This window comes from Danio aesculapii, chromosome 2, assembly GCF_903798145.1.
Source record: "Danio aesculapii chromosome 2, fDanAes4.1, whole genome shotgun sequence".
NCBI lineage: Eukaryota > Metazoa > Chordata > Actinopteri > Cypriniformes > Danionidae > Danio > Danio aesculapii.
In genome coordinates, this window is record NC_079436.1 from 2034133 (window position 1) to 2046478 (window position 12346).

The window sequence follows — 12346 nt, forward strand, 5'->3', positions numbered from 1 at the left end:
GACAATTGAATTTAATGTAGTACTTGTACATTTCGAGACCCACTTTATATCGTATATCAGTCATTATCATTGATTTTTAAAAGAAAACAGATGTTAAACGCTGCGATTTTGTAACAGCAGTTCATTGGAGGCGCTTGAATTGGGTTACTGAAAATTAAAAGTGCTTCTTCATATACGCTATTAAAGTTTGTTTAGGTGTTAGTATAAATAAGTTAGTCTTATTGTAATCTAAAGTGCTCCAAAACAGCATTAAGATTGGGTTTAAAATAAGTGAGCTGATTCTGCCATCTGGAGGACATCTAAAATATATTCAGTTTGGGTGTTACTCATGTTAGTGAATACTCACATTGGTCCAGCAGGTGGTGGTAAAAGATACACAAGGAAACCAAACTCCACAGCAGAAGGAGATTTGTGCAGAAGAAGAAGTCTATCATACTCACGCGTGCTTTCAGTAAATAAGTGGAGAGATATGGCGGGTCTGGAGCTGCTGTCGGATCAGGGTTACCGACTCGATGGACGGAAAGCGGCCGAGCTGCGGAAGGTGCAGGCCCGCATGAGTGTGTTCGCGCAAGCCGACGGGTCCGCCTATCTGGAGCAGGGCAACACTAAAGCTCTCGCCGTGGTGTATGGACCACATGAGGTGTGTGTGAGACATATCAGGACACAAATGTGTATAATGTCATAGGTATTACAATGAGATGGAGAAATATAAGGACATTGCTGATAAATCAGGCATATTTTTATCATATGGATGTTTTTTTTTTTCATGTAGTAAAACTAAAGTTTCCTGTGAGGCAGTTTGTAAAGCATACAAAACAATGGAAAACTATGTAATGTCCCCACAATTAACAAAAACACACCTGTGTGTGTGTGTGTGTGAGAGAGATTTATGAATATTAAAGTCATTGAATATCTTCATGATACAGCGATGGAGGATCATATTGTTTAATTGTTTCGCTCGAGTATTTACTGACATGAACTCCTGAAACAAGGAGCTGTTTAACAGTTTATTTATGGTCAGTGTATCTTTTGGTCATTGGATTTTCATTTTAGAAGCAGATATTAAAAAACGAGTCGTTTTATTTAATTTTTTTTCCACCTAATAATGTTGTAAAAGGTATTTTCTTGTGGATTTTGTAATACATATTTTCCTCGTTGAAGCCGGTTGTATGGAACAACAATTGACGATAAATGTATTATTTGCATTGCTGAACAGTTTTCTGAAAATAAAATTTATTGTTAAAATCACTTCCATTTCAGGAGTGACAGTAACATTTGACATATATATATATATATATATATATATATATATATATATATATATATATATATATATATATATATATATATATATATATATATATATATCAGGGGCGTAGCGGACATTTTAAAAGTGGGAGGGACGGCTGTATGAGATCATACATTCATATAATTATTAATCACCTGTTTCTAAATGGTCTGTCTCTAAAAGTGAGGGGGACAGATATAAAATATATATAAAATATATATAAAATAGCAGTAATTTGAATTTATGTATTAAAAATCTGCTGCTATATTTGCACATGGCTATATGACATTACGGATAGTCCCACACACAACCCGTCTGCAAGCTTAGTGATAATCTGTTTTTAAAAGACATGGGATGGTTATTAGGGTTTCTGTGAATGCTTCCTTTCAGATAAAATTAATTGTTTATTTTTATTTTAAAATGCTATGACTTATTGAAATGTGCGTAACGAACAACTGTATTAATGCCTCCCTCGCTTGAAATGATTCGTAGTAAAACTTCAGGAAGTGGAAGTGTTATGGGTTTAACAATATTAAAACTTTCTATTCAGAAGAATGTTTAGTAAAGCAACCTAATGCTTGCATGTAATGTCAAAATACAGGTTGTTTCATTTGAAACATGCTAACAATAAATATGTAGTCTATAACCGGTCCTTATATGAGAAATATGTTGTCTTAATGAGGAAAATATGTCTTAACAAAGTCCAGTTATAACAAGAAAATACCTTTTATAACATTATTAAGTGGAAAACTTAATAGCCTATAGTAGGCTAGCAGGTCAGCAATGCGTCACCGTAAATTAGTCGGCCTATCTGGTTTCGGAATATAAAAAAACAAGTCTTTATTCGTTTTTGTTTTCTGGTGATTTTTGTTTATTTATTTTATTTATTTTTTTTCTGTTTTTGACCATGAAAAAGAAAAACAAGCCGCCATTTTTCGTTTTAAAATTCTAAAATCAAAATTAAAAAAATGCATTGAAATTCAATTTTGGTTTTTTAATTTAATTTTAAAAACGAAAATCAACAAAAAACAACTGGTTTTTCAATATCTGCTTCTAATATGAAAATCCAATGACCAAAAGATCCACTGACCATTTATGCAACAGAAGTTTACCTGAATAGTTTGCATCACTTCATAATACTTCATAATTAAACAGTTCTACTGAAAAACCATTCATCAGAATGTATTAGGACGATTTTAACTAATAACCAGATATGTTATGGAAAGTGTCAGTGGTATCTCATTTGTTATTATCTTCTAATTAAATGAATACCATACATTTTTGTATGTTTTTAGTAGCTGTGTATTCAATATAATAATATAATTCTTAACAAGTTAAAGTGACCTAATATAATTGAGTGAAATTATGCTGTGAAATATAGACTATTATCAAACACTGAAGCCAAACTCTCTGCTGTAACTTTATCCAGTTATGCATAATATCCATTTTTCTTATAGTCATTAATCTGTATAACACATTAGAGTTTTTCTTTGTCCCTGTAGATTCGAGGCTCTCGCAGTAAATCCTTGCATGATCGCGCCATCATCAACTGTCAGTACAGCATGGCCACGTTCAGCACCGCTGAGAGGAAGAGACGTCCACACGGGGACCGGAAGTCCAGCGAGATGAGCCTCCACCTCAAGCAGACCTTTGAGGCTGCAGTGCTCACTGAGCTCTACCCACGCTCACAAATCGACATCTACGTCAAGGTATTATCCTTTTGTCATCCATCCATTCACCTGCCCATCTTTGCATCTGCCAATGCCTCCATCAATCTTTCCATTGATCCATTCTTTCATTCTTCTCATGCATCAGTGCTTTCATCCATCCATCACCATAAATCATGTTGTATTAAATCTGAAGTTTTAAATATTGGTAGACAAGATATCGAGACTGAGTGAACTGCGCATCCATCCATGCATGCATGCGCATATTTGTACACATCTGTGCATCCAGTGATCCATGCATGAATCAATCCATCCATCCATCCATCCATCATCATTCAAACACATCCATCTAAGCCTTCATCTGTTCATCTACTCATCTGCTCAATTGGGTATCTGTGCAACCATCCATCTTCCCTGTATTCTATCTGCAAATTCATCCATATACCCACCCACCCACCCAACCATCAATCCATGCATCCACCCAACCATCAATCCATGCACCCACCCAATTATCCATCTATTCATCCATGCATCAACTCATCCAACAGTCCATCCATCCATGTATCCTTCTAACTATCAATCCATCCGCCCACCCACCCAACCATCCATCCATCCACCAAACTATCAAACCAACCGTTTATATTCTCACCCAGCAGTCCATCCCCCCACCCAACAATCCATTCATGCATCCACCCAACCATCATTCATGCATGCATCCATCCACCCAACTATCGATCTAATCATTCATCCACGTAACTATCTATGCATCCACACAATTATCCATCCATCCTTGCATCGTCTCACCCAACAGTCTATTTATCGATGAATGCACCCAACCATGTATCCATGCATCCACCAAACCATCCATCCATCCACCCAATTATTGATCCAACCATTCATCCACCCACCCAACAGTCCATCCATGCATCCACCCAACTATTCCTTTATGCACCCACCCAACTATCCATCCATCCGTCCACTCAACTATCGATCCAACCATTCATCCACCCAATTACCCGTCCATTCATGCATCAACCCTTTCGACAGTCCATCCATCCATGCATCCATCCAACTATCAGTGCATCCACCCACCCAACCATCCATCTACCCATCCACCAAACTATTGAACCAACCATTTATCTACTCAACCAGCATCCATCCACCCACCCACCCACCCACCCACCCAACAATCCATTCATGCATCCACCCAATCATCATGCATGCATCCATCCACCCAACTATCGATCTAACCATTCATCCACGTAACTATCCATGCATCCACACAATTATCCATTCATCCTTGCATTGTCTTACCCAACAGTCCATTCATCCATGAATGCACCCAACCACCCAACCATGCATCCACCCCACTATCAGTCAATTCATCCACTCACCCAAGCATCTATCCATCCACCCAACTATCGATCCAACCATTCATCCACCCACCCAACTGTCCATCCATGCATCCACCCAACTATCCCTTTATGCACCCACCCAACTATACATCCATCTATCCACTCAACTAGCGATCCAACCATTCATCCACCTAATTATCCATCCATGCATGCATCAACCCATCCAACAGTCCATCCATCCATGCATCCATACAACTATCAATCCATCCACCCACCCAACCATCCATCCATTCACCAAACTATCGATCCAAACACTTATCCACGTAATTATCCATGCATCCACACAATTATCCATCCATCCTTGCATCGTCTCACCCAACAGTCCATTCATCCATGAAAGCACCCACCCAACCATCCATCCATGCATCCGCCCCACTATCAATCAATTTATCCACCCATTCACCCAAACATCTATCCATCCATCCAACTATCGATCCAACCATTTATCAACCAATCCAACAGTCCATCAATGCATCCACCCAACTATCCCTTTATGCACCCACCCAACTATCCATCCGTCTATCCACTCAACTATCCATCCAACCATTCATCCACCCAATTATCCATCCTTCCATGCATTGACCCACCCAACAGTCCATCCATTCATCGACCCACTCAACAGTCCATCAATCTATCCACCCACCCAACTCCATCCATGCATCCACCCAACTATCCGTCCATCCATGCACCCACCCAACAGTAGTTCACATTGCATATAACTGACTAAAACAGCACAATGTCTTTTGTTTTGTCTTGTAGATCCTGCAGGCGGACGGTGGAAACTACAGCGCGTGTGTCAATGCAGCTACATTGGCTCTAGTGGACGCTGGGATCCCCATGCGTGATTATGTGTGTGCGTGCAGCGCTGGGTTTGTGGAGGACACACCGCTGGCAGATCTGTGTCACGCAGAGGAGAGCGGTGGAGGAACGGCGCTAGCTCTGGCTTTGCTGCCTCGTAGTGGAAATATTGCCCTGCTGCAAATGGACGCCCGGCTCCATCAGGACCACCTGGACACACTGATGGAGGCGGCCATGACGGCGTGCAAAGAGTTCAGTAAAGTTCTGGACAGTGTTGTGCGGCAGCATCTAGAGGAGGTTTCAGATCTGACCAGAGACTGAGATGGAGAGCAGATTAGATGGAAATGTATGGAGTCAGATCAGTCTCAAAATTAATACGTTTACACAATCCAATTAAATTGAAAACGTGTTTCGAAAATACACAAATCCAATTCATTTGGTGAAAATATTTACGATTTTTACTTTTGAGTTCACGAATTGTGTGTTGTATTAATGAATTGTTTTGAATTTACAAATTGGATTTTGTACGTAATTAACATATTTCAGATATAAGTTCTCCCCTGTAAAATGATGATGTGATGCTAGATTCTGACGTCATTTACAAAAAGTATGTAGGCTATCTAAGGAAGTTAAAGCGCTGGTAGTTCCCCTTTACTATATGAGAACTATGACTGGATCTAACGTGTCTTAACAAGTTCATGTTTGGACATTTGATTGTTTCCTGGTCGCCAATGTGGAATTTAAAGCACAGTTTTTTTCACCGGAACTAGTTAACTGAACAGTAGTGGAAAAAAAACAAAATGAAAAGGGAGGATGGATGCTACTCACCTGACGGAGGTGAATTGTGTTGTGCATGCAGGGCCAGCGTGTCCATAGAGGCGACCTAGGGTGGCAAATGCGCGACAATCCACCACCCCACCCACCCGTCCTCTCTCTCATCCGTGACATCACAACATCCTGTCCCAACTTTCATCCGTGACACAATCCCCCCCCCCCCCCCCCCCCCCCCCCTCACTCCTCTCCCCACTTTATCCGTTACCCTGAAACATCCCCCCCATCCCTGTCTTCACTTCATGAACTGGTCACTTTCGTTTTCACTTTCGGGTTGAGGGCGGTGTGATAGTCCTTTGCCTAGAGCGGCAGTTCAGCTTGCTCCGGCCCTGTGTGCATGTATGAATTCTATTTAGTAAATGCAATATGTTTGAGACTAATCTGGCTCCATAGGAAATGCTCTCTTCATTTATTATTCATTTAGTCTCTGAAGCATGCGTTTGGACTGACATAAATACAGATTTGATTGAGACAGTAAAAAAAATGTTTATATATCAGTTTATCTGGAAGAAATGCCTCCAAAACAGACACTGTATGCATTGTGTAATGATAATGATCCTGTTATGAGAAAGTTGTAATAAAACAATGGTATGTTTTTAACAAATGAATACTTTTGTGTTTTAACAAATCAACCATGATTTAATCAGAACTAGTACTCATAATAAAATAATAGTAAGATTAATGATATTATTATTAATACTACTACTACAACTAATAATAATAATAATATGCTATTGGACTGTACAGGACGACGCGGTGGTGCAGTAGGTAGCGCTGTTGCCTCACAGCAAGAAGGTCGCTGGTTCGAGCCTCAGCTGGGTCAGTTGGCATTTCTGTGTGGAGTTACATTCCGGGAGTTTTCCGGGAGACAGAATAAAATGGTTGATGGGTCTGAAATACAGGAGACTCCCAGGGAAAACGGGAGTGTTGGCAGGTATGGTGTTCAACAGAAGAAGGAAACTCGTTAAGTTTTGACACAAAGGGTGATTAAAGGATGACAAATTAAAAATTTTTACTATCCCTTTAACTGAAAAAGGCCAATTGCCAGTCTCAATGTACATTTAGTTGCTGTAAATATCCAGGAAAAAACAAACGTTACTGAGCAAGAAAAAGTCATCACAAAGTTCTACTTCAAAACGGTCTCTAAGTTTCAGCAGCTGAATTTTATTTATTTATTTATTTATTTATTTATTTATACAGGGACAATGTACAACATAACATGTTGTGCCAGAGTTAGCTATAAAGCTAATTTACTATAAATGGACATTTAAGATAAATACAGTATTTATTTATTTATTACAAATGTTAACACTCTTAAGTCATCATTTTCTCACCCTCATGTCATTCCAGATTCATCAGATTTGATCAAATGTTTAATTTCTGTCCCTCCGTTAGAAAATAATACGCTCAAAACTCTTAATGCTTCAAAACATTCCTAAAGAGATTAAAAAATATACAATCACAACACATTATAAAGAAGCAAATGAAAGAAAAACATATAAAAAGTGGTATATGCATCAGCACAAATTAAAGGAAAATATTACATAATTTACAAATTTCAGATTTAAGTTCTCCCCTGTAAAATGATGATGTGATACTAGATTATGACGTCATTCACAAAAAGTATGTAGGCTATCAATAAGGAAGTTAAAGCGCCGGTAGTTCCCCTTCACTATATGAGAACTACGAGTGGATCTAACGTGTCCTAACAAGTTCGTGTCTGGACATCTTGACTGTTTCTGGTCGTCGATGTGGAATTTGAACAGTTTTCTTACCGGAAAGAGTTAAAAACTGAACAGTAGTGAAAAACAAAACAATAAGGGAGGATGGATGTTACTCACCTGACGGAGGACGAAATGGCCGATATAAAGAAGGAAGTGAGTAAAACAAAACAAAACGCGTTAAAGAAATCGAGAATCTAATAATCAGATAAAGCCTTCATTAAATGTAGAAGTGAAAGCGCTGAGAGAGGCACTGACCACTAACCCGATCGATGAAACCAAACTTATATCGTGTAAAAACTGATGTAAATAAGCAAATGATTTCCCTGAGAGCAGTTCGATAAGTTTTTATACACTGATTTTCCTATTTAGAGTGCCTAATTTACTGCTTTATGAAGTACTTAATGTTACTCATGTGACCTACGAGATGAGATAAATCCAAATGAAAACATATAGTTGGCTAATTCGAGTAAATAGAAACGTAGTGTTTATGAACAATGCTAAAGTAGGCTAACGTTACTTGAATTAATCTGTTGTGGTTATTATGTAGTGTTATGGTAATACAATATTATAAACGTGTATTACACAATATTGTAATACATTTTCTACAACTATTATACAGTTTACACTAATAATAGTAGCTTACAATACTATTATCATACTAGTAATACACTGCTAACGTACTTCAGTATTTATTACAGCTTATGACTTCTGATAAGTAGCATTCAAAGAGTTTACTATAACGTATAATACACTAACTATAGTATGTTTTATAAACACTATTTACTATGTATATTTATTTATATATATTTCATTCATTCATTCATTTTCCTCCGGCTTAGTCTCTATTTCAGAGGTCAGCACAGCGGAATGAACCACCAACTATTCCAACATATGTTTTACGCAGCAGATGCCCTTTCAGCTGCAACCCAGTATTGGGAATATATATATATATAATTATATATATACATAGAGAGGGTAGATATATTAGATTTGTTATAGGTACAATGATAAAATATGAATAATGTATTCATATTAAACTCAGAAAACCGGCTTTCCAAAACAACTTTCTAAATAATTCTCATTTATTAATTTAGCAGATATTTATGCAGTAAGCAGACGCTTTTAATAAACACTTCAAATCAACAGAGAGTAGCGGTATATAAATGGTATGGTAAGTCACTAGCCTACAAGTCAAATTTTTATTTATTTATTTATTTATTTATTTTTTTAATAAGAGAAATCACGCTGATGTCTGATCAAATCTCTGACACATGCCCAATAATTTTAGCCAATTAATCTTGGAAATGGTCTCTGCTTCAAAAATACTGTATTACATATAATAACCTCCCTGCAAAGCTACCTGGAAAAACTATGGTCAAGTGTTTTAAATGCAAAGTGTGGTCATATCAAATGTTTATTTGATTTAGTTAATACAAGTTCATTTTTACACAAGTACTTAAACTTTGAACATCATTGCAGGTAGGTTTTTTGAAGCATCTTCTGGATTGAGTTTATCTCAGTTTGTTCATATCATTCCAGACAGACTGGATGATGATCAGATCAGATCTCTGACAAATAATCTCACTGTTGAATTAAAATTAGTGACAAAAATAATGTTTGTAAATGTAAATTGATATTTCAACCGGACATGCTACAGAACAATGTAGAAATAACTGACTTTAAACCTTTTTTTTTGGTGAAGATACTAGTGACCTAAGACTTATGCACAGTATTGTCATCGTGTAATCATTGGTTCTTGTCTGTCATGGTAGGCCATAGAAAGGTTGCGACCGTACCTGGTGGATAAGATCATCGCTGACCGTCACTTTGATTATCTGCGCTCGAAAAAGATCCTGACCAGGGAAGACACCGAGGAGATCAGCTGCAGGACCACCAGAGGAAAACGCACCAGCAAACTGCTGGACATTCTGGCAGAAAACCCTCGTGGTCTGGACATGCTCATCGAGTCCATCAAATGGGGCCGAACGCTCAACTTCATCATCGCAAGGATCACAGATGAGGTGCAGCGGGTCAAAAACGAGCGCCTGGAGGCTTTAAAAGGTAAAAAGAGAGAACACATTACAGGGTTAAGTTTTTTGTTTTTGTTTTTGTGAACCACACAATATCTTGTTCTGGTGACACCTGCTTGCAACTTGTGGTGACAAATCCACTAGAGGGCGCTGTCTACATTTTTGAAAATCTCAAACATGTGACTGAGCTAAGTTTTGTCATACATGTCATTTATCCGAGAAGTCGGCAGGCTTGTTGGGCATAATATATGACCTCGTCATCTACTGACCCATACACCTCCTCTCCTACACTCAGTGATAGTGTTTTCAAATGCAAACGAGTGGAGACAATAGCATTGCTGGAACATTCATTTACCATGATTTTACATTGCTTTTTGTTTTTGTCTGGTTTCTGAAAACATTCTTTGCCAGACTTGGACACGTTCTGCTCCACGTCCCAAGTACGACACCGTACAAGGTGAGCTACCGAGCAAACTGACCGCTCCAGAAAAGCCATCCATATGGAGATGAGCGGACAAGGCGAACGCATTCAATTACGCATCACATGTTGTTTAAGTTGTTTTTCTGGCATTTATCCATTAACAACCATGCAAAAGCAATCCTTTATCTGTCGATATCGTGTCCCTGTAAATCTTTATACTGTAGTGTAAAAAGGAACAAAAGTCGGCAGCATCACACCAACATGTAGTGTTCGTTTTACCCAGAAAATGGTGGCAAATGCATGCAGAGGCACGTTTTTTATTGGTTTCCCAAAATGTAGCCCTGGCCACATATTCCCAATAAACGCATATTGGGTGATATGTTAGGGATAAAGTACATCTAGGAGATTGTTATTGCAGAATAAAGCCCAACAGGCTTATCGGCAGCCCAACGTGAAGCAGAGCACTGTTGTATAACACAGAAGGGTTTATTCTGCGAAAACAACCATCCTGGATTTACTTTATCTTGTTTATTACATGGCTACTAGCCCCAAAATATACAAAATAGACACAAATATTGTTCTGAGCCATAATAGTTTATAAATTCTTTAATTAAATGCAAAGTTGACAGAAATTAAAACCTCTGATGGAGTATACACTAACCTGCACATTATTCTGACACAAGATGGCGCCAAACAGTCAAAAACTCAAAGACAAGAGAAACAAAACCGACTGAATGGAGCATACACTAACCTACATATTATTTATTCACAAGATGATGCCAAACAGTCAAGAACTGTTGCGTAATGGAAAAACAGATACATTGTTAGTTCCTGGATGAGCCTGCCTAATTTAGCGGCAATTGTGATATGTAACATGCCTTGGTATATCACAACTGACCAATCAGAATCGAGTATTCCAGACAGCCCTCTAATAAATATCGTTAACATGATATGAGATGACTTGTATCATGATTTCAGATTTTTTTTGTCATATCACCCAGCCCAAGTTTCCATTCAGTGAATGTTTTGTTTATTTACGTATTTATATTTTTACATATTACAGCGGTGTCCAACTCGGCTTACTCGACCACAAAGGGAGCAACCAATGACTTCTCCAAAATGGACTCGGACTATGATAAGTACTCTACCATGTGTTTACATCCTGAAGGCGAAGCCAGTTCCTCTTCCTCTGTGGCGACGGGATCCTTTAACCTGCGCTTTGGCTCCACTCGGGGGAACGAGGCTCTGTCGGTGTGCGGAGGTTCAGGTACCATTAACGTCTCCAGCACATCATCGATCCTTCCTAAACCAGGAGACCCCGGAGCTCCAGCCCTGCCCGAGGAGATGGAGAACGACGAGCAAGACATCGACGGCGGCGTATGTAAAAGTGCTGGAAGTAGCGGAGATGCTAACTTTCAACCGCTACGATCGCGTTCGTTGTCTCCGCAAACCTCATAGAGAAAACGCCATCAGTTTCTATCAGGGTGTCAGTAGACATGGGACGATAAAAAGAAAAAAGACTGGATTTTGAAGCTCTTAAGAGTTTAAAACATGCTTTATGAGGGTTAAATGTGCTTAAATAAATCATTATAAATAACACAACAGTTCCTTCTTTCGTCAAGTCATTTGTCTTGTGTTAATATGGGAATTAAGTTTTAATTTTATTGTGTTTTGTAGTAAACGGAAAGCTTTGTTAGTGTTTGAAATCGTTTAGTTTGACATTTGAGTGAGTTTCTGTGACGCTGAAGCTTTCGTGGTTACACTGAGTCGTGGTTGAGTTGTGGGAGGATAAATCAGTTTTAGTTTATAGCACACAATGCTGCATTCACTGAGTTATAGCCGATGTAAAATCAGTGCAGGGATGAGTAATTCTGATGTGTTTATTGCGAAGGTTTCCATGCTAGCTGCTGAAGCTGTTTTAAGTGTTCGACAACAATCAGGATAACAATAACAGTTCATATTACTCACAGTTTTGGGCGTCACGGTGGCTCAGTGGGTAGCATGATCGCCTCACAGCAAGAAGGTTGATGGTTTGAGTCCCGGCTGGGTCAGTTGGCATCTCTGTGTGGAGTTTGCATGTTCTCCTCGTGTTGGCGTGGGTTTCCTCCAGGTGCTCCGGTTTCCTCCACAGTCCAAACACATGCGCTATAGAAGAATTGAATAAGCTAAATT

The 12346-nt window shown here is 38.7% G+C and overlaps 2 protein-coding genes across 2 annotated transcripts; both read left to right on the forward strand.

The window, feature by feature from the left end:
* Positions 1-391: 391 nt before the first annotated feature.
* exosc4 (exosome component 4) lies at positions 392-6170 on the forward strand. Its single transcript, XM_056465562.1, has 3 exons — positions 392-640; positions 2791-2997; positions 5130-6170. Exons 1-3 carry the CDS (start codon positions 470-472, stop codon positions 5487-5489), a joined length of 738 nt encoding a protein of 245 aa, XP_056321537.1. The 5' UTR covers positions 392-469; the 3' UTR covers positions 5490-6170.
* Positions 6171-7556: 1386 nt separating this feature from the next.
* On the forward strand, positions 7557-11778 carry bcl10 (BCL10 immune signaling adaptor). Its single transcript, XM_056465573.1, has 3 exons — positions 7557-7876; positions 9496-9784; positions 11238-11778. Exons 1-3 carry the CDS (start codon positions 7826-7828, stop codon positions 11630-11632), a joined length of 735 nt encoding a protein of 244 aa, XP_056321548.1. The 5' UTR covers positions 7557-7825; the 3' UTR covers positions 11633-11778.
* Positions 11779-12346: the final 568 nt, after the last annotated feature.

What these genes read in the sequence shown, in the direction of transcription:
- bcl10 (XM_056465573.1), top strand. Translation starts at nt 7,826, where the DNA reads ATGGATGTTACTCACCTGACGGAGGACGAAATGGCCGATATAAAGAAG. An exon ending in TGGCCGATATAAAGAAGGAA is followed by an intron (nt 7,877 to 9,495) that starts GTGAGTAAAACA and finishes CTGTCATGGTAG; the next exon opens with GCCATAGAAAGGTTGCGACC. An exon ending in GCGCCTGGAGGCTTTAAAAG is followed by an intron (nt 9,785 to 11,237) that starts GTAAAAAGAGAG and finishes TACATATTACAG; the next exon opens with CGGTGTCCAACTCGGCTTAC.
- exosc4 (XM_056465562.1), top strand. Translation starts at nt 470, where the DNA reads ATGGCGGGTCTGGAGCTGCTGTCGGATCAGGGTTACCGACTCGATGGA. An exon ending in TGGTGTATGGACCACATGAG is followed by an intron (nt 641 to 2,790) that starts GTGTGTGTGAGA and finishes TTGTCCCTGTAG; the next exon opens with ATTCGAGGCTCTCGCAGTAA. An exon ending in AAATCGACATCTACGTCAAG is followed by an intron (nt 2,998 to 5,129) that starts GTATTATCCTTT and finishes TTTGTCTTGTAG; the next exon opens with ATCCTGCAGGCGGACGGTGG.